The sequence below is a fragment of the Poecilia formosa genome, unplaced genomic scaffold (assembly GCF_000485575.1).
Source record: "Poecilia formosa unplaced genomic scaffold, Poecilia_formosa-5.1.2 Scaffold14, whole genome shotgun sequence".
Taxonomy (NCBI): Eukaryota; Metazoa; Chordata; class Actinopteri; order Cyprinodontiformes; family Poeciliidae; genus Poecilia; species Poecilia formosa.
Genome location: NW_006799953.1, coordinates 926,824 through 950,131, shown reverse-complemented (window position 1 = coordinate 950,131; position 23,308 = coordinate 926,824). Strand labels below are relative to the sequence as shown.

Genomic DNA, 23,308 nt, shown 5'->3' with positions numbered 1-23,308 from the left:
GGAAGGAAGGAAGGAAGGAAGGAAGGAAGGAAGGAAGGAAGGAAGGAAGGAAGGAAGGAAGGAAGTTTAAAACCACAGCCCAGAGATATATAATATTTTCCCATAATGCATTTCCTCCCCGTTCCCATACTCGCTAAACATACTTCAATAAAATTGAAACTTTGCCATTTCATCATTCTGCTAAATCACATTGAAACATTTTTCTCCTTTTCTTTTTGGTTTTCTTTCCCTGCCACATGTCTCTCCCTCTCCGTGTTCATCCATCTGCTGTCATCTCAAGCGTAGCGGAAACACAGAAGGGCTTGCTGCGTACCGAGGTCTCCGAAGTGCGCCGCCTCCATGTGGCTCGGCTGCTTCTTGAGGATGGCGGTGCGGCCCCGAGCGAAGGAGTCCATGTTGGCTGATATGGCGCTGATGGCCATGTGGCTCGGCCCGGCGGCGTCCAGGACGGCATTGTGGTTCTTCAGTCCATGTGATGGAGAGTGGGGGCTGACTGGAACTGGGTCAAAAAAAAACAAACAAAAAAAAAATGAAATAAAGCTGAAAAATTACAGCCATGTTTTCAAAGTGACGTCAGTGTGACGTGGATGACAAAGCCTCTGATTGTGGGTGTTTTTGAAAGAGCTCTTAGTGTCCGCAGGCCATAAAAAGAAGCCTGAGAGGACAAACTGTGCAGTGTTTGACTGACTGCTTTGTGTTTCACTGATAGCAAGAGCTTGTTACTTGGATCCTAATGATACATTAACTCTGTTTAGAATAACTAAAGCAAACCTAAACCCTACAAAAACCTAAAGACTCTCTTAAATCCAAGGTTGTCTTCCATGCTTAGATAAAAACTCAGACTCACTTTATAAAACCCCATCTAAAGCAAACAAACAACTGTTGTTTTGTGAAAGCATTCATTCCCCTTGTGCTCTTTCAAAGCTTGTGTTTATCTCACAAACACAAGCTTCAATGTAACTTCTGCAGATTTCACATGGCGGGCCAACAGAGTAGCACAGAGCTAAAGTGGATACAAAATTTTCTCACTTCTGAACCATTCTAACATGAATATCTTTGAATGCAAACTGACCTATTATTCTCCTGAAGATGGGGCTGAAACGACTAATACGATTCACCTCCGCAAGCTTCTCACGACACAGTTTCCAATTTAAACCCTCTTCTGTGATGTTTTACAACGCCGGAGGTAAAGACGAACTCACCTTTGTTAACTTTAGCATCCGTTACTCTCTCGGGTTCCTTGCTTTTGGCTGTGGAGAAAAGGAGAAAAAAGGCGACGTGTAACTGAAGGCGTAAACACTCGGGATCATGATACAAGGCGAGAGCAGCTGGACAGAATGGAGATGCGCGGCGAAGGGAGACGCCGCTGCAGCGACGGGAAAACAATATCTAGTTACTTGATGGCATGGTCAGGAATCTGATATACTGGATGCTGCACAAAAAATGTACGACATGGGAACTTAGGCAGCATTTACCCCTCAAGGCCTTTCAGCTCTAATGAACTAAAAATATTCATCAAACCAAGCAAACTGTGGTCAAAACTACTTGTATAGAACCTGGTGTTTTTGGAGGATCAGCGTGAGAATCCCTGACTAAACTAAACATCAATTCCTCTCCATGCTTTTATGTCTCCCGCCCCCTCGTTAACAGTGACTCTTAATTAAATCTGCATGTCATTTTTCAAACAATCCAGGCCTATTCCTTTGCTCACAGCTTCTTTAACCCTCCATCCAGGTTATTTTGTGTGGATCTAAACAAACCTGGGTTTCTGTGTATTGACACTAAAAGAGAAAGAGAGAGAGACTGCACTGGGTGTTGAAAACTTCTGAATGTAAAATGTGAAAGGACCTGGTGTCTGTGTGCATGGGGGACGAGTGAATAGAAGGCAGCCGGATCCCTAGTCATTCATTTTTACGACGTTAAGGAGTAACGTTTTTGAAGTAGAACACCAATTTCCTTAAGCTTTGTCCACACATGAATAACTGAACAACAGGGAGATATATCGTCTTACTATTACAGGCCTGTCACAATAAGCAATAAATCAATTCATCACATGATAAATTTAAACAAACTCAATCATTTCCATTTGAATGATTTATCCATTTTCTCTTTCTTTCTCTCTTTCCACCAAAAACTGGATGACAAAAGAGTTCAGTTCGTTGCTTTGGTTTCAACTAGCCCTTTTTTTTTTGAAGGACACTTTTGTTAATAGATCCTTTAGCATCCATTTTATTTGTGATTTCTGTTGTTTTATTTATTTATTTTGGATATTGAAAATGTCTTCCATGTCAGTTCCAGTGTTAAATGTTCATTAGAATTTAAAGCTTACCGATCATAGAGAATGTGTTCTTGCATTATTATTATGCTATGACCATTATATTACTGAAAAATGGTCTCAAACAATATTATCGTTTATCGCAATAACTTCTGTGGACAATTTATCATCCAGCAAAATTTGTTATCGTGACAGGCCTACTTATCAATTCATTCTATGAGCTGAGCAATGGGGTCAGTGGTCGATTTTCAGACCTTTGAAGAGGCAGATAGGATCGATGGATAAGATCGGTTTCACGTGTAGGTATCGGCCGATCACCCAAAATTAATAAAATGTGAGCCCGTCAATCTGTTCACCCCACTATAGCCTATAAAATGAGTCTGACATTCCTCGAGTGCCACCGTTCTGCAAATGAATGAATGGTTAATGACCACACCTTTGCAAAACTTGCCTTCATGAAAAGGAGGCATTTCAACCTTTTGTTTCGGGTATGTTGGAGCAGAGATGCATCCAGTAGTTGCAGAACAGTTGCACTCGAGGACTGGAGCTGCAGGCCCCTTGGTCTAGCGCTTCAGCAATGGCTTCCCATTATCAGCTGGAACAGGACATGAGTTTCCTCATACAATCAGGATCTACAATAAATCCTGACAGTAGTTGAATCAGGATCTATAAGCAATATTGGAACATCGACAACATCCCACAGACCAGCCCTTGGGGACTGGACTTAAACACCCCTGATGTAAAATGTTTGAAATGACTATCATAATTTTTTTTTTTTTTTTAAACTTGTATGCCCACTTGAACTTCCCATATGCAGAGCCACTGGCTTCCTGTCAGCCCTGATTACCATCGCTGCTCAGAGCATCCACTGTCTTTTCAACACTTCCTCCTTTTTTTTTTTTGCAAACAAGCAACGTCAGCAACTCTGATGCAACCAATAAAGAGGGAAAAAAGCCACTCATCTCACTCGTTAGGATATAAAAAAAATTACTAACTGGGCTGGTTTTCTAAAGAAACACGGAATCACTGCAATTTGATGGAGTGCTAAGAAAGACTGCACAGTTAGTTAGCAAGAACAAGCCGAAACTACAGTGAGCTAACAGAGATACTCTGTAATACATTCAGTTGCTGAAAGTAATCTGGGAGATGTTTACCTGTATCATAGAAATATTTGATATTATGCAATTACAAACGTCAGACAGATTGCATTTGAAAAGTGGTCAGCCATTTCTAAACCCCGGTGTTGTTCAAGACTGTATTGCATAGGAGACATGTCAGGCTCCTCTCGTTATAAACAAAAGATTATTTACTACAAAGTGCTCTAATGAGTGCGTCACACCTTATTACTTTATGACAGGTTACAAGTCTGTGCGCACTCAGCTCAATGAGACTGAATGAAACTAAAGTTAGCACGCTACATACATTTCCACAGCTGCCTACAGTGCAGATAACGACAGCTATGCGAGCTGGAAGTAGTGCAGAAGGAGGCTCCACACAGACGATGCAGCTCGCGAGTAGTTTCGAGCTGACAGCACGAGGCAGTTTTATTGCCAACCAGACCAACAACAGGTTTGGTTAGCTTACAGAGGCCACCGCTAAGCTAACCGCGCCACTGCAGCAGGCAGCGGCGGCAGGAGAAGAACACCACCACCACCACCACCACCCCGGCGTCCCTGTCCGTTTTAAACCCCGCTGTTTTTAATCCCCGCTCGGTCATGTTGCCGTGGGCTTCTCCGTCCTCGGCGGGACTCTTCCCCGATAGCCGCGGCTAACGCTGCAGATCAGCAGTTTGAGCTTCTTCCTCACCTTTCCTCTTAAAAAACGACATGACGGGTTTCGCACTCTGGACGCTTCCTCTGCTCACTATCACCGTCCCAGGGACGTCCCACGAATTCCTTCATTCAAACGCATCGGCACCGTACACTCCTGATGCGGGAGTCGGTTTTATTTCGGAATCTCCTCCGGTCTGTGCTGTCAAATCAAAATTATCCTCAAATCCAAGCCGAGCTCGGTGGCCATATTGTCAATAAACGACCAACTTCCGGGCTGGTTCTGGGAGCAGCATTGTGGGAAATGAAGTACTTGCCCGCTCTGGTCGGAAGATGGTGCTGTTTGTCCGCAGTGTATTAACGTTAGAAGTTTCAAATGTAAATACACAATATATATTTAGATTTTTTTTTTCAACACAATACATATTTTAGCTCCACTAGCTTTACAAGTTTTTTTTTCTTGTGGATTTACAGTTAGGTCTCGGCTTTGATTAGGTCATTCTAATGTGTATATGATATAAGCAATCATTTACAATGATGCTCACTTCCATATGTAAAAGATGTTAACGTACAAGTAAGTAAAATAAAAATGGAAATCACAAATATAAGATTTACAAAAAGGCTAAAACGGAGCAGTTTGAATTTGCAGAGGGATTGATTTCCTAACTCAGAATGTGAAAACTACAAGGGAACGGCTCATCTAGATCAAATACTGCCGTTCTGAATGGATCCCTACAGCTTAGACTGAATGGTGTTTCTTTCTGCAATCATGTAAAACTACACACCGTGAGATTAAAAATAACAGGAAATATTTTCTGCACGTCTGAGTCACATTTAATGAGGCACCGTTTGCATAAATCGAGGAACTACTTTTCAATTTCTCAATAGGCAAATTACAATATTCTTTGTAGGGAATCATGATGACAACAAGGTCTTGCTCCCTGTGGTCAATTCATGAAGTTGGGGATTTCTTTAAAATCCCAGCTGCAGTCAATTGCAGATCTGCAGACAGCTTAGAATGTGTTCCTTTAACAGTTTAGGCGAGCAGGAGAGACGACAAACTGGCAAATGAAAAGTTTTTCTGTCAGACGGGTGACAAGAAGTCAGAGACTTAGGCGTAAGAGGGATGCGAGTTTATTATGTCATTACATACTGAAAATGTAGCTGAGCAATGATAAAATACAAACAGAGATCACCTCCTTTCAGAATGATACACCGTCTAGAATTCACTGCATTATTCATTTAGACAGTATTTTAAAATTTGAATGCTTCCATCCCATGATCAAAGACATCATTCATACATTTTAAATCATATTACGATTGGAGCCTCAAGGTCCTCAACCACATTTTTCACAGAGACAATGTCAGTACAGTACTAATAACTTCCTTTGACAATTGCTCGTCAACAGCAGACTTGATTTAAAAACAGAAATGATTAGGACTGACATATAAACTCTGTACTATCAGTATGATGTGCTTATACAACCAAACCTCCATTGTCATCACTGTTTGTTAAGCTCTTTTTTTCAATCTCGACCGACGGTGTGTGTGTCTTTGGGTCTGTCGATGCGATAGACGAACTCTGCGGGGAGGAAGTAGCCCAGGTACTCCACGGTGTCGGGCGTGGTGTCGATGTAGTAGTGGCCACCTTCTCCGTGGCGGCTGAAGCCGTGGGTGTGCTCCACACGCAAATCCAAGCCCTGGAAACGCAGGACAAAAGAAAGTGACCCGCAAACGCCACGATCTGTTCCTCAGCATCGTTACTGAGGCTGCTTTGCTTTACTCACAGGGTCTCTGGATACGAGCACAGACTGGCAGATGAGCGGAGCGCTGGCCTCAAAGTGCTTCAGCCAGTTGTTGACTTCGTCGTCGGTGTTGAGAGGGCAGGCTGAGAACTCCCTCGGCTATCGATGATCCAGAGCACAGAAATAAATGAGTGCGAGTGTCTCCCAGTAGCCAAAATACGACGGCGTACTAGGGGGGTTGCAGGCAGAAATTCTGAGATTAATCTCAAACTTTTTGAGTTTTTTTCTTTATGTACGCCTTTTCTTTTCTATCTTAAATAGCCACAATAAGCCGTCATAGTAAAGTTCTGTGTTTTGCGTCACATCATGTATACAAATAGGTTAGCTTCCAGTTTAATTGTATGCCCAGGTTCTAAAGCCAAATTTAAAAACAGCTAACATTTGTCATTATGTCGTTCCTATTGTTTTAGATCTTTTAATGAGGACAACAAAATGTCCACAAATACACACAAAAAAACAATTTAATGCACCACTGTCTGTTGGAAGAGCGCAAAAACAAGTTTTAGGTATAAATGTAATTTTTTTTTCTAATTTAGTTTTTTTTTATTTGTATTATTTTTCAGATTTTTGAACGTGAAATAGGGATATAAATAATTACTTTTTTTTTTTTTACTGAATTAATGCTTAATTTGATGGCTATAAAAGGCTACTAGACTAAAAAAAAGACTTAGTTTTTGTAAGTATGATTTTAAGGATTTAAAGATGATCCCTTTGTTGCTGCGCACTGCAGGTCAGCTGGCTGAGAGAAGAACACATAAAAAGAATAGAATAGTTCTGATTTTTTTTAGCACAACAGGTAAAGGAACCAATACCAACAAAAACAATTTCCCAGACCCGTCTGGACCAACTCTTAAGCTTGGTGTTGCTACGAACATTTTGGCAATCAGCTTTAAATCAAAAGACAATTAGATCAAATTATACTTTTTTTTTTACTCAACGTTATCAGAATCTCAGCCTAATCCAGCATTTACCATAATGTGGATTTTAGCCTTCCCCTTCTGGATGATGAAGGTGCCTCCCAGAGCCAGGCTCTTGTCTGGATACTGAGCTTCCAGAGTCTTCCTCAGTGCTGTTACCAGACTGTTGCTTCCTGTCCTCCTTTTGGCTCGCACCTCTATGACCTGGAGAGACGCACACAGGCAGAGAGGAGCGATCTGCTTCATCAGCTCCCTGACCTTCAGTTAATGTTTCAGAGCACACTTGTGATGGGGCTAAAGTGCATACAGTTAATAAACGAGTTGGGTTAATTTTTCGCCCCCCTCACCGCCCAATATATTCATTATCTTGCATTGATTTTAAAATGTCTGCTTTGACTCATTTCCTGCTAGACTGAAATCCACTTTGACACTGATACCTTTCCAGGCTTCCCCTCGCAGGCATACAGATTCGCCAGGAGTCCAAAGTTGCAGTCAGAGAATTTGTCACTGTACTTTTCTTGCAGACACTGACCATCAACTGGATTGATGGAGGAAAAGTAGCTCCCGTTGACTGCTGGTCTTCCTTCAGTCTCAGTGAGAACAAGAGGCATGAGCTGTAGGCCACAGCGTTCAGTTTTATTAAAAATTGAGTAAAAAAAAAAAAAAGTCAATTTCTTGCATATAATAATTCACCTCAGCGTTCATCCCGGTAATTCTGGAAGGGGCGGCTCCTGCTCCAAGGATAAAAGCCCCCGGTAGCTCCAGCTCCTTGGATATTACGTTCATATTGTATTCCTAATATAAGGACAAACAGTAAAAAAAATAAAAAAAAATAAAAAATTCTTTACTAAAATTGACAGCATGCAAAATCTGCAACATATGCATTAAAAAGATCTCAACCTTATGTGTTTGAGGCAAAGGGATCAGATATGGTACACCTCCAACATCAGTAATGCGAGGTTTACCACACAGACCTTCAGGACATGAAGAGAAAAGGCAAAGAAATGTGACAAATACTACAGGACAGCATTATTCAAGCGTCCACTTTAATTTTGATCTATGAAATACCTTTGACAGGAAAAAGGAAAGGCTCCTTGGTGAGATCTGGACATTCCACAACACTCACTTGAACTTCTGCAAAATTGACTTCCAGCCCAGCCTGCAACACTGTAACCAGCACGCAGCGCTGTCAAACTGAAAATCCAACTTTATAAACATGCATGGGGAACTTTGACTCTCTTTCTCTAGTAAGTCCCTACCTCCTCGCAGCTCTTCGAGGGCCGGGGCGTGCAGCTGAACTTTCTCTGTTTTGCTGATGTCTGCCATAACAACTTCTTCCACAGTGACTGAATCTGCTTTGTGGCTGCTAGCTCTGCAGAGACAAGCAGGACCAGTTAGGGTTAAAGTCCAACCAAAGAGGAAACACTGGCGAGAAGGTTCCTCCTCATTTCCGGTTTACAACTGGGGAAACTAATATTTTTTTCGGTTTAATTTCAAACAAATACTAGTGGAAAATATTTTTTATCAGATATACAACATTTTTAGTAGCATATATGAATTATGGAAATTATTTAAGAAAGTTAATTGGTGAATTAAAAAGCCATTAGCTTAGAGTAAGCTTTTCCGCTCGCTTTTAGCTTCAAACGGAAGTGGACTGAACTATCTTGGTTCTATTGCTGTGTGGTCTTTGGTGATTGGTCACAGGAGCGGGTTCGCCATATTCTGAGAGGCAAGTTCGCCTTGGGAAGCAAAACAATATTTGTCTGGAATAAAACGAACATAAAAATTCACGTTTTAGCTCATTTCGGCGCGTCCTTTACATATGCAGCTATGTTAGTTTTAGTTCTAACAACAGCATTCACTGAGAAATAAATAAACAATATTCACATGTAGCAAACTGACGAAATAATGATCGTAGAAATCTCTACAACAGACTTTTTGGATTAGTAAAGTACTTTCCACAATGTCCCTTGAATGCACTAAAGGTGATTTGTCTCAAAAAGAAATTGTGAATGTGAACCCTTAAATGTAATTTTTTTTGGATGAGAAATAATCTAAACACCGACAATAATAATAATAATATTTTTATTTTTTAATGTACCCATGTAAGAGGTGAGAGATGACCAAGATACAGCGGTAGTTGAGTAATATTTCTGGATGTGACTAACTCCAGTGAATGAAGAGCAGAAATATTTTTATTTAATGCAGATACAGACACACGCCTACAGATTTTTTTTTATTTTATTTATTTTACCAAACGCATTTTTACTCTTACTTGAGCAATTTATTGGACTTTTTACTTTGGCTGGGGTAAAAATATGTCAAAGCAGTGCTCTTACCTACATTTTTTTTTCTTTTGGTACTTTACCCCCTTCTGCTTTGCCGATATCTTCTCGCTTCCTGTCGTTTTTCAGCTTTCTAGTGTGAGGCGACAAAACTGCCACTCACAATATGGCGGTGAAGTTAACGCGCGACCCGGATGCTCATGTGACGCTTGCTCTTCTAAGTTCGTCACGATGTTAATGTTTAAACACTTCCCGGTTTTATCCGTACACGCGTCTTCCACTCACCCCTGTTTTGGTGCCGCTGTTTGTCTTTATCGGACAAACCAAATGATTCGTTGGCGGTGTTTTTCCGTCTGCATCTGTAGTTTTCGTAATTCCTCACTAAGATAGCACGATGTCAGAAGCAGTTCCTTCTTCCTCTTGTGTTCTTCCAGATAACTTCACAGAAGCTGATGGGGTAGCTCAGCCAGGTGACATAATGTTGGTAAACTCCCCTCCTGATGATGGGGAGGAAATATCAAGGCATCTGATGTCCTCTCTGAAGCAGCACAATGGACAGGATACAAACAGGTAAAAACTAAAATGATTCTGCTCCAATAGGCGGAGTGAGTCTGATGTACCATATTGAAAGTGTATGTGTGTTTATAGTGATTCAGGGGACAGCTTGTTCATCACTCAGAAATGTGCACCTCAACGACGGAGGCGCTCAAGCAAGAGATCAAACTTCAGAGATTCACCAGAACATGAATATGATGCATCCACCTCTGAGGAGGAACATCCAGAAGACAGAAAGCAGCAGAAGAAGAAAAGCTGCACAACACCGAAGTTCACCTTTGACTTCCTCAAAGAGAGAATGATGACTAGGTTGCCATATTATCAGAACAGAAAACTTCATGTACGACCACAGAAAGAAAACGTAAATGCCCTTTTCCTTATGTTGAAGACTTAAAAAAAAAGGTGCACATGCATTTTGATTGCAGTATTACGCCATGGGAGGTTACTTCAGATGTGCGGAGCGGCTTTGGGACAGCTATCAAACAGGAGAAGATCTGCTGGAGTCTCTACCAACTGCGGACGAGGACGGAGAGCCCATATCTCCAATGTCAGAGTAAGTTTGTTTAACCAGACTAGCGTATTTAAAACGCGTGCATACACTTAAAACTCTCAAACAAAATTTTGTTGAAGATGGATAGAAAACACGTTACCTTCTATACGAGTGACGAGTTTTAGACATAGCGTTGAATAATAAATCAAAGGCAGATGAATGAGGTTAGTCCCATAAGACTTGTTTTTGCAAAGTTCCTTAAAATCATTAAAAAGGGCTTGCATATAAAGACATTTAACCCATGAAATGTTGCTGATCAGATCAGGTTCTGGTCAAGTTAAACCCTCTTAAGGTCTTAAATGTCAAAAAAAAAAATTAAAATATTTTTAAAAAGTCAAAGATCATCCAGTGTTTTGAGGATTTTTTTTTTATTATTCAAATGTTGGTGAAATACTCTTTTGTTATGTTCTGACAACCTGTATAGAAAGAGCAGATTTGGATGTACGTCAACCAAGAAAGAAAATAGTTTTTGTAGAAGTTTTACCCAAACCATAAATTTCTCTTGAATGTTGATCACCAGATCAATATTATCACCCTTACATGTCAGAAAGTCATACTAGGAATTAAATAATGTTTCTTGATTTTGAAGCAGTTGTGCAATGGTCCTATACTTTCATTCTGGCTGTAGAGCAGTGGCAAAAAAGCATAATGTTGTCCCACTCTTCTGTTTTAGAGAGGAAGACGAAACTACAGAAAATGAAGACATCAGATTGGTTGTGAGTGCGTTGCTAACTTCTAAGGAAGAGAAAAAAACAGCTTGTTAAAGTTCTTCCTGAGGAAAATATACCATTTTTGTCAACTCACAGGAAAAGAAGCTCTTTGTGGTGTCGAAAACAAAGAACTCCCAACCTTGGTACAATCCTAAAAAGGGATCCAGTGAAGAAACGCAACAGAATGAAGAACGCTACAATGCTGCACGTGAGCCACAGGGAAGACCGGGAAGGATGACGCTCAAAATATCGACATGGATACCCTCGTCGAGGAGGGTGTCGTCTTCAAAAACAAAGGAGTCCAATGTAATCTCGGAAGAGACAGAGTCGGTTGATGATCGATTGTCAACGTCTGGAAGCCTCCCTGCTGAAACTGAAACGGGAAAGAACAGCAGATCTCCAGGAAAAGAAAGTAGAGCAAGTGGTGGTCTTATTCCTGTAGACAATGGACAGATGCTTGGTAACGAAAGCGATGCCACATGCGGTGGGGTGAGTGCAGAGCAGAGCGACAGACAAGCAACAGACCTTCATACTGGGGCGGACGAACAAACCAGTGTTCAAGATAAGGACATAGAGTTTAGAATAATCAAGGTAAAGAAGAGGAAGAAGAAAAAACAGGACAGAGAAGATGACAAATGTGTAGAGGAAGGACAAGATCAGAGTCTAGAGGGAGCCGGAGGTCATCGGCCTGATCCCTCTGCAAACCTGATTATCACCAAGGAAGTGGAAGCTCCTTGCATGGAGAAGAGGAAAAAGAAGAAAAAGAAACGTGAAAACCAATATATCCGACAGGAGGGGGATGAACAATCAGTTCAGCAGAAGGAGGAGGATTTTGTTGTGTGTGAAAATGGAAATATTGTTACAGACTCTTTAAAGACCAACAAAGCTGCCGAGTCTGCGACGAATAACGTACATGTCCCAAAGAAAAGGAAGAAAAAGAAAAAAGACTCTTCAGATTTGGATGAAACAACAACTGAACACCCAGAGGCAATAGATCATTCAAGTAATGGTGAAGTTTTTCAGGAAACGTTGGAATCCAATGGGTTTAAAAGAAAAAAGCACAAAAAGAAGAAGAGCCAGTCGCCTAATGACAATCAGACAGATGTGGACCTGCCAAACGATGCCACGACCTGGCCAGAAAATACAGACTTTGTTTATAAAAAGAAGAAAAAGAAACATGTGAATGACCAAGTAGGACTTGCGGAAGAAGATGAAAGCGTAGAGAAAACTCCAAAAGAGAAGCAAGATATTGAGCAGGAGACCAAAAAGAAGAAGAAGAAGAAAATGAAGGATGATATCAGCGTGAGTAACTCAGAGGACATGTTGGCATATGGTGACTATTCGCAGCTTGTGCGCAAAAAGAAAAAGACCCATTCTGTCCTTTCTGCTGATGATGAGGAACCGTCTCCATCTGCTCATGAGGGCTGTGCTGAAAAGCCTGAGGTCAGCGCTGGTGAGTTAGCCGCCGAATCAGCAGACGATTTTGAACATTTGCAAGAATCAAAAGATGGCAAGAAGAAAAAGAAGAGGTCAGCAGCTGCCCCTGAGAGTGAGGAAAGGGAGCTGGAGGAAACGTCTGAAGCGCCGATCAAGAATAAAGAGAAACACAAGAGAACTAAAAGGCTCACGGAAACTTTGGAGAGTGTTGAGCAATCTCAACCCGAAGGAGCTGTGGTTGTGAAGAAGACGAAGAAGAGGAAAAGCAGAGGGGAAGTCCCGGATGAAGAGAGCCATCAAACCAAAGAGGACAGAACAAATCCTGGGGCTGGTTCTAGGTTTAACTCGGCGTCATCTAAAACGTTTCCAGCAGAACTCGCGACGTCTTCCTCTCACTGTGTGGAGAGGAAAAGAAAGCATAATGCAAGAAAAAGACTTTACAATCCAGATAAAGACTTTCTCTCAGACTTAAACAGCTCTCCAGATAGATCATGATGTCATAAGCTTTATTTATTTTATTGTAAACTGTTAACCATTTTAGGGTGACAATGTTGAAATTTAAAACCTTTTGGGTTCTGAATTAGGTTTTTTTCCTATATTTAATTTTGTATCAAAGCACTTTTACACCAGAATAATTCTCAATTATTTTTTTTATTGAGACATAATATACAAAAATGTAAATAATTTTTATAAAAACTAAATATTCTATTAAAAGAAAAAAAATGCCAGGCTTGGAGGCTTCTCCCTTTTTTTTCCCTTCTAACATAATTCATTATGGACAAACACTTCAATTCTAACTTCATCAGGTCACGAGACACATCTCCAATTTTTTAAGGTCTTTGTCGCTCGCACTTAAAAGTTATAAGCTCACTTTTTGTGTTCTTTTTGGTGTTTGCTTCTTCCTGTCCGATTGGATTTTCAGGCCATGTTGATACGAGATTTGTTTCACAGTGTATAGTAACTCTCTCCTAAGATCATCAACCAGCATTTTGAAAGGTAACGACACAAAAGTTGTAAATGAACTAATCAGAAACTTAGAAAGTACCTACGTCCCTGAGTTTTTTTTTTGGGGGGGGGACACAAAAAATATACTGTTAATGTGGTAAAAGCACCACATGTGAAATGAGCTGCTGTTGAATTTGTATTAATTTCAACAGCACAAAGAAATTTAAAAATTATACTTTTCTTTAATTGGGACCAACATTGAGTCAAAAAGATTTGTACTTGCAAATGTGCAGCCCTAACTATTAATGTTCTGTAATTTGCAACATATTTTTATTTTTTTATTTTGTTAGGATTAGGCACCAAAACTTCACCAGCCCAGAGGCCCTTATTCTGGTAAATCCGGCTATGCATAGTGCCATTATCCTTTCCCTGTTTTAGTTGTATCTATCTTTTTGTCTAATAATTTTTATCTCGCTTTTTCTGTGTGTTTAGCTTAGAAAATGAGTGTTTTGTTGTATTTGGGACGGCAATATGAGTGGGTGTGGCCCGGGGCGCCATTCACGCTACAACCGCCACTGGTCTCCACACAGTAACAGCTGACTGAAGAGCTCGCCGGCTGAGCACGCTCGTTACGTCAACACGCAGCCCCAACAGAGGATTTAAAACGGCGAGTCTGTGCGGCTCCGGTTGGAAACTTTCCAACCACAGAGAGAGAGACCAGCGTGTCAGCAGCATCCACGCACCGCTCGGCAGCGGCTCCCACCTTCCAGTCATGTCCAATGGCAGCAGCAACAACAACAACACGGCGCGGTTTGACGCGGCCAGGAGAGTGGCGATCTTCGGAGGGACTCACGGGAACGAAATGTCCGGCGTGACACTTGTTAATCTGTGGATGCAGAACAGCGCTGAGATCCAAAGAAAGGGACTGGAGATCAAGCCCTTCATCACGAACCCGAAGGCCGTGGAGAAGTGCGTTAGATACGTGGACACGGACCTGAACCGGGCCTTCACTCAGGAGAACCTCAGGTAAACAAACACGGGGACAGGTGACAGCTGGATGACGGGGTCTGCGTGGGATTCTGCTGCTGAAACTTTGTGTTGGAGATCCACAAAATACACTAATGACTCCAGTAGCGGGTTAGACTTGGTTTATTGTGTTTTATAGGACATTTGAACGCACTTAGTGTTGTATGAATGAGCAGCATGAAGTGTATGAATGACGCACACGGCGCGCGCGGGGCTAGGAGGTACATTGCAACATAACTTTCACTGTATATGACAAAGGTCACCCAAGTCTTGTACCTATAATTCTTTCTCTGTCACGTCACGTGGATCAGCATCAGCATGTTGGTATCATAGGTTGGTGTTTGGGTCCAGTAGCCAATAACAGCGGAGCGGCGTGTCCCCTCCTCCCGCGTCTGCCTCCTCCTTGGCCGGGCAGCAGCTGACTCCCAGACACCCTGCAGGAGCAACGTGAGCGGAACGTGACCGAGCTGCGCAATGATACCGAACCGTTTGAGCTGTCACTTTCTGTTGTTCCGATTTCGGAAGGAGAACAGGGTATTACGCAAACGCTCGTGCAGGCTCCGTGCACGAGCACGCGCGAGCCGCTTGGTTTTGGATGGAAAAACACCTGGTTTATCACACCGACTGGCCACAGCCATCCCATCTATTCTGCTGTGTTGTACATTGCAAAAACACAGAATCTCACCAAGTTTTTTTTTTGTGTCTAATTTCCAGTGCAAATATCTCCTTAGACTTAAAATGACACAAATTAACTTACAAGTAACTTTTCAGCAAGATGTACTAGCTTGTTTTGAGTCAGTAATTCTTGAACACTGTTCAAGTTCCACTGGCAGATTTATTCACTTACAGCAGGGAAAAATACCATGTATATATTATTATCCTTATTTTAAATGGAATAAGATCGTTTTATTAAACTAGACAAAAATACTTTGTAATATTTTGCTTTTGTAGCATAGCAAGGTGCTTGGTGGAAGTTGCTCCCTTCATCAGCTGCCTCCAAGAGTTCATATATCTGACTTTTACATCACTGAGGGTTTTCCAGTATGAACGGCCTGTTAAAGCCCACACTACAGCATCTAATAGGGGTTTAAATCCAGACTTTGACTAGATCACTTTAAAATGTTCATGATTTTGCCTTTTGTAACTGTTCATAAGCAAACTTGTTGATGTGTTTTGGATGACTCTCCTGCTGCACAACCTGAATGTGCTTGAGAAACTAATGGCTAGATGTTCTACTTAATGGTTTTCTGGGAGGGACTTTTCATCGGTTTAGAAAAGTCAGGTCCTAAAGTAACAAAGCCTCCCCAGATCCTCATACTACATGCTTGACGTGATTAGTCATGGTAACATTTAAAGGCTTTAGAGAAGCAAAGCGGCCCAAGGTCATAAACTACCATCACCACCGTCTGTGTGGTTCTTTTTCTGACATTACAAGTTAGCTTTACACCTTCCAAAAAGCTAAATGAACAGAATATTTAGCTAAAAGTCTCAGAGATGAACAATTTTAGATATAGTTTTGTAGACGTTTCCAGATTGATTAATTTAAATGACTTTATCCATCCTTAGATGTCTTTTGAACTTGACATAACAATGTGGTTTTTTTTTTAATATATTTTTGGCCTTCTACATTTTTTATTTTTTTTATTTTTTACAAAAGTACCAGATTGGATTGGATGACTTTGTTTCCTTAACAAAATCATCATTTGAAAATGCGCTTTTGTTGTTGTTCATGTTTTTATTGTCTCTTATCTGACGTTGACATTTGTCTGATCTGAAACATTTCAATGAGCAAAACCAGGATAAGTCTGCAATGGGGGTTAAATACTTATTCACAGCACCGTGTTTACCCTGGCCACTAACCTTTGGTACACATTTCAGGCTTAAACATTCCAGGGAAACTTTGGACACACCCGTGGATCTTCAATGGTTTTTCCTATAAAGGTCATTTATCCTCAAATTATCTGAGAGATACATTGGTTAATTTTAAAACTGTGCAGCTGCCATCCTGTTTGTCCTCTCTCAAGGAGATGAATCTCTTTGAAGCTCTTCTAAAAACAGCTCATTAAAAAAATTCTCTGACAGCTCTACTTTTCCTCAAACTCAGCACGTCTCTCAGCTGTGAACCCATACGTGCTGGAGTCCACATTTCTCCACAGCGTGCTGATATTTGGAGAAAACGGCATCCTAGGGCCATATGCGATGTGGGTGAGAGAATGTGGACTGCAAAGGCTCTTTTTCTTTAAAAAAAACAACAAAAAAACTCCTGTGGTTTAGAGAGAGAGTTCTCCAGACCAGTGGTTGTTTTTGAAATGCAGTAGAATGAGTGGATTGAAGTTGAGAGAGAAAGAAGCATGTTTGGTGGGAGTTTAACCTCAAAACAAACTCTCAGATTCTGTGGTCCGAACACACAAGTCCATGAGAATGGTACACTCAAACCACAGACATCTTTTTTTCTTTTTTTTTTAAACAAATTATGCGTCAAACCTGTTGCTGTTTCTGCCTCTGAAGTCTCAACATTTGACACCGTTTGTGTCATCCAGCGCAACAGGAGGCGACGAGCTGCCCTACGAGGTGCAGAGGGCCCAGGAGATCAATAGGATGTTCGGCCCCAAAGGAAGCGCCGAAGCCTACGACGTGATCTTCGACCTCCACAACACCACGTCCAACATGGGCTGCACTCTGATCCTGGAGAGCTCCAAAGACGCCTTCAATCTGCAGATGATGAATTACATCAAGGTGATGGTCCGCCGCGGCAGTTTTAAGTCGACCTGTAGGAATGTTGGTTTGAAGAAAGGCCTACCAGACATACAGATCCTTATAAAGCTATTTTTCACCTTTTTGTCACTGCAGCAAAGTTGGAGAAACTACATGTTATATGGAGGGTTTATATAATGAAGCTCAGGTAGAAGAATCCGCATGAACTGTCAGAAATAAAACAACTGCTGAAAGAAAGTCAAAAATAATCTCGAATTGCAGCTTGCAAAACAAATCACATAGGAGACGGAGCGTATATGTAGAGGAAGGTTAGACAATAACAAAATCAAAGGTTTCTGACCAACATGCAAAGGCCACCTGAGGTAGAAAACCAAACATTGAGCACAACGGTGTTGCGAAACATCTTTATGGTAGCGGCATCATGCTGCTGGACATATTAAGTCCGAAAACGATGACGGGACTAGATTAGAGGCTGCAAACATCTGGGACGGCAGCAGAGCTTCAGGGTTGCGCTTGTTAGCAGCACGTTTTATTTTAATCATCAGTGTTAAGGGAGCTAAATATAATCACATGCTACATTTCTCGGGATATTTATGAAAAATTGAGAAAATCTCTTATCTTGTTTCTTACAACCTACAGTTGTTTGCTACTTTGCCTTGTTCTATCACATTAAATCTTAATAAAATATAATTAAATTAAAGAGTGCAGAGTACATTTCACCACAGAGGTGATTCCTCCTGTGAGTTGTATATTTGCAAAACGTTTTTTTTATTTTTTATTTTGGGCTAAATTGTGTTTTTAAAAAAATAGAGAGCTACGAAGACAAGGAAGTGCTGGTTCTCTCTCTGTTTCCGGTCAGTGATTTACTAAGACTTGTGGTCTATAGTCAGATCCAGTTAGAATACGTTACTGATAAAATGACCTGCTTAGCTTTACTGTGTTGGGGAGGAAAGGCTGCGTGAAGGATTAACCAAGTAAAACTCATAAACTTTGGCTGGTATGTGCTGGCACTAAGCCTGAGAAAAAACAAAGATTGTTTTTTCAAAAACTTAACAATTAGAGCTGCTTGGTGCTTGTTCTGCTTGTAACAAAGTCTTTTAACCATGACGTTGCTTGGGGAAGACATTATTTGTTAGTATGGTTGTTCTAATGAGAAGGGCAGGGCTCTTTTAAACAACATATAAAGGAATGAAGATGTATCACCAGAGAGCTACAAAATGGCAGTTTTGGTTAGAAAACAACCATTAATTATTACAACAAGGTTTTGTTATACAATTAAGGAATCTGGAGCGTTATAACACTCAGTATTTCACAGGAAAGAATATTTTATTCATTAATTTTTCAGTAATCTGGTAACATTTAGACTTCATTCTGCTATCATTGAAAAATCTTTAAAAAAAGCAGTTCCTATTGGTGCAGGAGAAACATTGCTGAGACAAACAAGAAAAATCAAAAATATCATTAGAAAGGCTGAATCGGCTGTTTTTATACACAGAAAATTTTGTCACACGAATCCAAAGTAGTTACCACTAAAATCAGATCACATGAAATGCATCCAAAATCCTTGTTGTACTTTTTTTGACGTACGTTCTCAAAGGCTTTTTGCAGCTTATGGGTGGCCATGCTGCAAAGCCTTTCTATATTTACCTCCCGCCTGATGTGCTCAGTTAAATCCACACCGCTGGTTTGAGAACGGCGGACGGTTTCTTGTCGAGTTGTTTGACTCTTCTAAGGAGAAATTAAGTAGATGGGCAACACGGTCACTAAGAATCTATGTGAATGTTTCTCTGCATGCTTTTGGGAGAGTTATTACAGAAGATTTTCTTATCGCTCTGTGATTAAAAACAATCTTCGCAGTTCAGTTTTACTAGCTCAGTTTACCTTGATTCCTGCCAGACGAATGTACAACGTAGAAATCATTTTCCCATCAGTTTCCAAAACCACCTAATATATTTTTTATTGGAAAACATTTTGGATGTGCTAATCTGGTGCTGCATTGCTCCTTGATTACCTGAACAACTTGCAGTAATTAAGGGAACCATGAATTCTGCTGTTTACGTAGACCTGAATGGCTAAAAATAAATAGTTTGTAGTTTGGGCTCTTTGTATTTATTTGAGTTACATTTGATTAAACTAAAAAAAAAGAAAAAAAAAAAGAATCAAGACATTCATTAGTGAGCAAATACAGACAGCTAGCTAGCCTGCTAGCTAGCTGATATGTCAAAATACAGGCACAATAGATAGATAGATAGATAGATATGTCAAAATAGAGGCATGATAGATGGATAGATAGATAGATAGATAGATAGATAGATAGATAGATAGATAGATGATTTGTCAAAATACAGGCGCGCTTGCTAGCTAACAAATGAAAACCCAAAATGGGAGCACACACTGTTTCACAACACTGTATTTGTCTTGTTTTCTCCTAGAGGAATTGGCTCTGATGTAATTTTCCACTTTGTCAAGCAGAAACCTAAAACATTTAACTGTGTTGCATAAGTCTTTGTCATAAAAGCTATTTTTTTTACACGACATTCTTGTTGGCTTTTTGATTTTTTACAGAAAGCCTTCGCTCCTGCTAGCTGTCTTGTTCTCCTGAATGAACATCCTCTGCTGAAATATTCCACCTCTCGCTCTGTGGCCAAGCACCCTGTTGGTGAGTCTCTGACTGTCCAGGGATTTTCTCTTCTCTTTCAAATAGTTTTCAATGTATAGACAAGGTTACTATCAAATAACTTTGAAGGGATTAATTTGTCGTTATAAAGATTACGTACTTCTAGTCTGACATTCACTTGTGCGTATATTCGTCATCAATGGTCAACATTGTAAGGATTTTGAGTTTCTCAGTGTTTTTTTTTTATTTTAACCTTTTACGATTTCCATTTTGACGACATCTACCATTTTTGATAAGAAAAGTTGTCAAGTTTTAAGGCGGAATAATGCCAGGTCAGGTCCTTTTTGTTAAACCACAAAGTTTATTTTCAACTTGGTAAAAAAACAAAACAAAAAAAAAAAACAATAAAAAAAAAACATTTAACTAATTATTGGGAGGTACACAGATACTTTTGAGGCTGTATGTTAGACTTTTATTCTCTCAGTTTTATGCAAATAGGTGTCTCTGACATCTGTGACCTGCTCTTGTATAAAGCATCTGGTGATTTCTTAATGACGTCGACCGTGTGGATTGTTTCGTTGCAGGTATGGAAGTGGGTCCTCAGCCTCAAGGGGTTTTAAGAAGCAACATCTTCGAAGCTATGAGGGTCATCCTGAAACATGCCCTGGACTTCATCTCTCTCTTTAACGAAGGTAGAGCTTTTAAAGCCGCTCCGTTAGGCTGCGAATCTCTGATGATGTAAGACTTTATGTTTACCAAACTGTGACTGTTGGGCTGAAGCAGAAGCTCATGTAAACATAAATTGTTGTACAGTTTATTAAAAAAACAAAACAACTTCCCTTTCAATGACTCTGTGATAAATCGTCTGATGTGTTCGAGGAAAATAAACATTTTGTAATAAAGCAAATGTCCATGAGGCTGACTCATCTCTAAATCTCTTTTCATCTGGCTCGTCAATCCGCCTCTCTGCTCTCTCATCCCCCACCCCCGAAGGCGCCGAACGCTGTGCCTTCCTTCCCTTTACATAAGCCCAGCTGCCTGTGCCAAGTCCCAGTTGCAGCCTGTTGGTGTCCCCTGACTGTCCTGCTGTTGAATGGGCCCGCTTGTTGGGAGCCAGTTGCTTTCCGTGTCGTGAGAGCGCGGCTGCCAACGTTGCGGTAACCTTCTGTCGCGGGACCACACCGGCGCTAATGAATGCCCCCTCATAATGATGAATCGATGTTCCTGCGCACTGAAGCCAAACGCCTTGATGAAACGGCCGATTTGGCCGTAAGGAGTCCTGAAAAGGGGCACCTTACTCCATGAGGACACTGGATAAAAGTGTGGCTGAGGCATCAGTACTCGTGGTTCCTTTGGCCTTGATTGAAATGCATTGCTAAATAAAATCCAGTTCCTTTCAGCAGTCACATGTGTTAACTTAAACTTCACAGCTGTTCTGTGAAGGCCTCCAAGATTTGTTGGAGAACAAACATCGTCATGAAAACCAAGGAACAAAGCAGACAGGTCAGAGAAAACGCGGTAGAGAAGTTTAAAGCAGGAGTAGATCATAAGCTAAGGAACTTGTTCAATCCATCATCTGAAAGTTGACTGGATAGTAGGTCTCAACTGCAAACCTGAGGGATGCAATACTGCATGTTTTGGTGTTGATTTTATACCAAATAAATACACCCGATATCAGTACTGATATATCGATACTTTTTTGTTTGATTTTGTCATATCGTTAGACTCTTGACCTTTCGGTGTTTTTGTGGTTTTTCCTTTGACTTGTTTTTGCTCAAACGTCGGACAGAATTTGGATAAAGTTTGTAGCTCTCTACATATTATGATGATTTGTGTGCAAAATGAGGGAAAAAGAAGAGATTTCTTCTATTTTGCAGTTGTGTGCTACGTTGTGTTGGTCCAAGAAAATACATTGACATTTGACTGGAGGTCAAACGGAATGAACGCTTTAGTCTACATTAAGCCTTTTTCTTTTTTAGCTCAAGATGCTGCATCTAAAGTTACAATCAGACCCATTAATACGTCAGATTCTGTCATAAACACAGAGTGTGCCTCCTGTGTGTCGGCTAGGAATGGAGTTTCCTCCATGCACGGTGGAAGTCTTCCGGGTCTTGGAGAGGATGGACTACCCCAGAGACGCCAATGGGAACATTATTGCCATGGTTCACCCCAACCTGCAGGTAACTGGCTGGAGGCAAATATGCTGTGCCTGTAAAAAGTATTCATTTCCTCAGATGATATTGTCTTTTTATTGCTTCTACAAGTTAATCATAATCAACAAAATTTCCCCTTTTTTGACAAAACATTTATAAAAAAAAAACAGATTTCTGCAGAAGTAACGACAATTAAATAAAAATGTGTAACATAAAATAAATAATTGCATAAGTATTCACCTCTTTTGAAGCGACTGACCAAATTCGTCATCATCCGAGAGGTGAATACTTTTATATTCGCTGTACAGCTGCCTTCAACTTCATTGGGATTGCTTTCTGATATGTTATTTGCAAGGAGGAAATTAAACTATTAGTTGATGTGAAAATGTGTATGTATGTATATATATATATATATATATATATATATATATATATATATATTTAGCAGCAGTCGAATCACTTCCCCGCCGGCCGTTGTTTGTTGTTTCAGGACTGTGACTGGGAGCCGCTGAACCCCGGCGACCCAATGTTCCAAACGTTCGATGGGAAGACCATCCACTACCAAGGCTCCAGCACCGTTTATCCCACTTTTATTAATGAGGCCGCCTACTACGAGAAACAACAGGCGTTTGTGACCACCAGGCGAGAAACCTTGGCTGCGAGTGCCATCAGGAAAGCATGAAATGTTCTCCGGAAAGGCAGGGAAAAAAAAAACAAAAAACAGTAAAACGACAAAACCCTGCAGAGATATGTTAGTAAATTTTGCACAGGTTGCAGATCAAAACGCTCGGTGCAAAATAACATTCTGATTTCATTTTTATCTTTTTAATATCAGTTAAATCAATTAACTATGCAAAAAAAAAAATTCACCTATTAAGCTAAGTATTTATGATACTGTCCATTTATTTACATTAAATGAACTTTTATTAGCGTTTTAAAGGCCAGGCCTCATTACTGTTGGCTTATTAAACATTCCAAACACACTCTTTGAGTTTCCTACTGCTGCTCAGGAAGGCCATGGAAGATCAACACCTACGACCTCTGACCCAGAACTGTTGTCTCCTGCTGGAAACGTGTTTGTAAGATCTATTGAGGTGTGCTATGTGTGGCCTTTGATTCTACCTACCTTTAACTCCAGTATAGCATCTGTGGTGCTGCCCTGTTGTTGCCTTATTCATGGGGTTTCCAGAGAAACTCAACACAGCAAATTTAGCGAAGACTTTGTGCATAACATGTCAATCCATAAGAGGTTATTTTGAGAGATGGTACCTGAGCTCTTCCTTTTACACTCCATTGATAGTGTGAGACGTGTTTTGTAATTATATTAACATGTATTTTTTGATATGTCTATTTATGTATCTTTGATTTTAAGTATTTTCTAGAAGTCATGGTGCTGTCTGACGTTTTTAATGTCTTGTGCGTCTCTGTGTAACGCCGTCGTTTTACTGTAGGTCATTTTTCAATCAGCAATATTTCTATGAGAACCATTTATATTAAACAGTGAAGTACTGTGACAATTATCCTTTCAAATAAATGTATTACATCAGCG

At 40.5% G+C, this 23,308-nt stretch overlaps 4 protein-coding genes across 6 annotated transcripts in view; 2 read left to right on the top strand and 2 right to left on the bottom strand.

Moving 5' to 3' along the window:
* Positions 1-4,343, bottom strand: part of akap10 (A kinase (PRKA) anchor protein 10) — a 12,730-nt gene extending 8,387 nt beyond the window's left edge. Inside the window, exons 1-3 of the mRNA XM_016668388.1 lie at positions 4,082-4,343; positions 1,203-1,250; positions 314-499 (exon numbers count right to left, since the gene is read on the bottom strand). Coding sequence (XP_016523874.1) covers positions 314-499; positions 1,203-1,250; positions 4,082-4,103 — 256 coding nt within the window. The 5' untranslated portion in view covers positions 4,104-4,343. The remainder of the gene's footprint in view (positions 1-313; positions 500-1,202; positions 1,251-4,081) is intronic.
* An 819-nt stretch (positions 4,344-5,162) lies between these two features.
* On the bottom strand, positions 5,163-9,424 carry cunh11orf54 (chromosome unknown C11orf54 homolog). 3 transcript variants are annotated; one of them, XM_007545845.2, is made up of 9 exons: positions 9,337-9,424; positions 8,026-8,138; positions 7,835-7,933; positions 7,667-7,740; positions 7,460-7,561; positions 7,204-7,380; positions 6,821-6,970; positions 5,832-5,948; positions 5,163-5,744 (listed from the first exon to the last, which is right to left on the bottom strand). In XM_007545845.2, the coding sequence occupies exons 2-9, from the start codon at positions 8,090-8,092 to the stop codon at positions 5,571-5,573; spliced, it is 960 nt and encodes a 319-aa protein (XP_007545907.1). In that variant the 5' UTR covers positions 8,093-8,138; positions 9,337-9,424; the 3' UTR covers positions 5,163-5,570. The 3 variants fall into 3 exon arrangements, with proteins under 3 accessions (XP_007545907.1, XP_016523762.1, XP_016523761.1); XM_016668276.1 differs by lacking the exon at positions 9,337-9,424 and adding an exon at positions 9,110-9,190; XM_016668275.1 differs by lacking the exon at positions 9,337-9,424 and adding an exon at positions 9,106-9,188.
* Positions 9,423-12,916, top strand: LOC103133876 (uncharacterized). The gene is made up of 5 exons (XM_007545846.2): positions 9,423-9,621; positions 9,700-9,946; positions 10,032-10,159; positions 10,830-10,872; positions 10,963-12,916. The coding sequence occupies exons 1-5, from the start codon at positions 9,446-9,448 to the stop codon at positions 12,796-12,798; spliced, it is 2,430 nt and encodes an 809-aa protein (XP_007545908.1). The 5' UTR covers positions 9,423-9,445; the 3' UTR covers positions 12,799-12,916.
* A 1,013-nt stretch (positions 12,917-13,929) lies between these two features.
* Positions 13,930-23,308, top strand: aspa (aspartoacylase). The gene is made up of 6 exons (XM_007545842.2): positions 13,930-14,274; positions 16,815-17,010; positions 19,555-19,648; positions 20,191-20,298; positions 21,677-21,786; positions 22,250-23,308. Exons 1-6 carry the CDS (start codon positions 14,021-14,023, stop codon positions 22,439-22,441), a joined length of 954 nt encoding a protein of 317 aa, XP_007545904.1. The 5' UTR covers positions 13,930-14,020; the 3' UTR covers positions 22,442-23,308.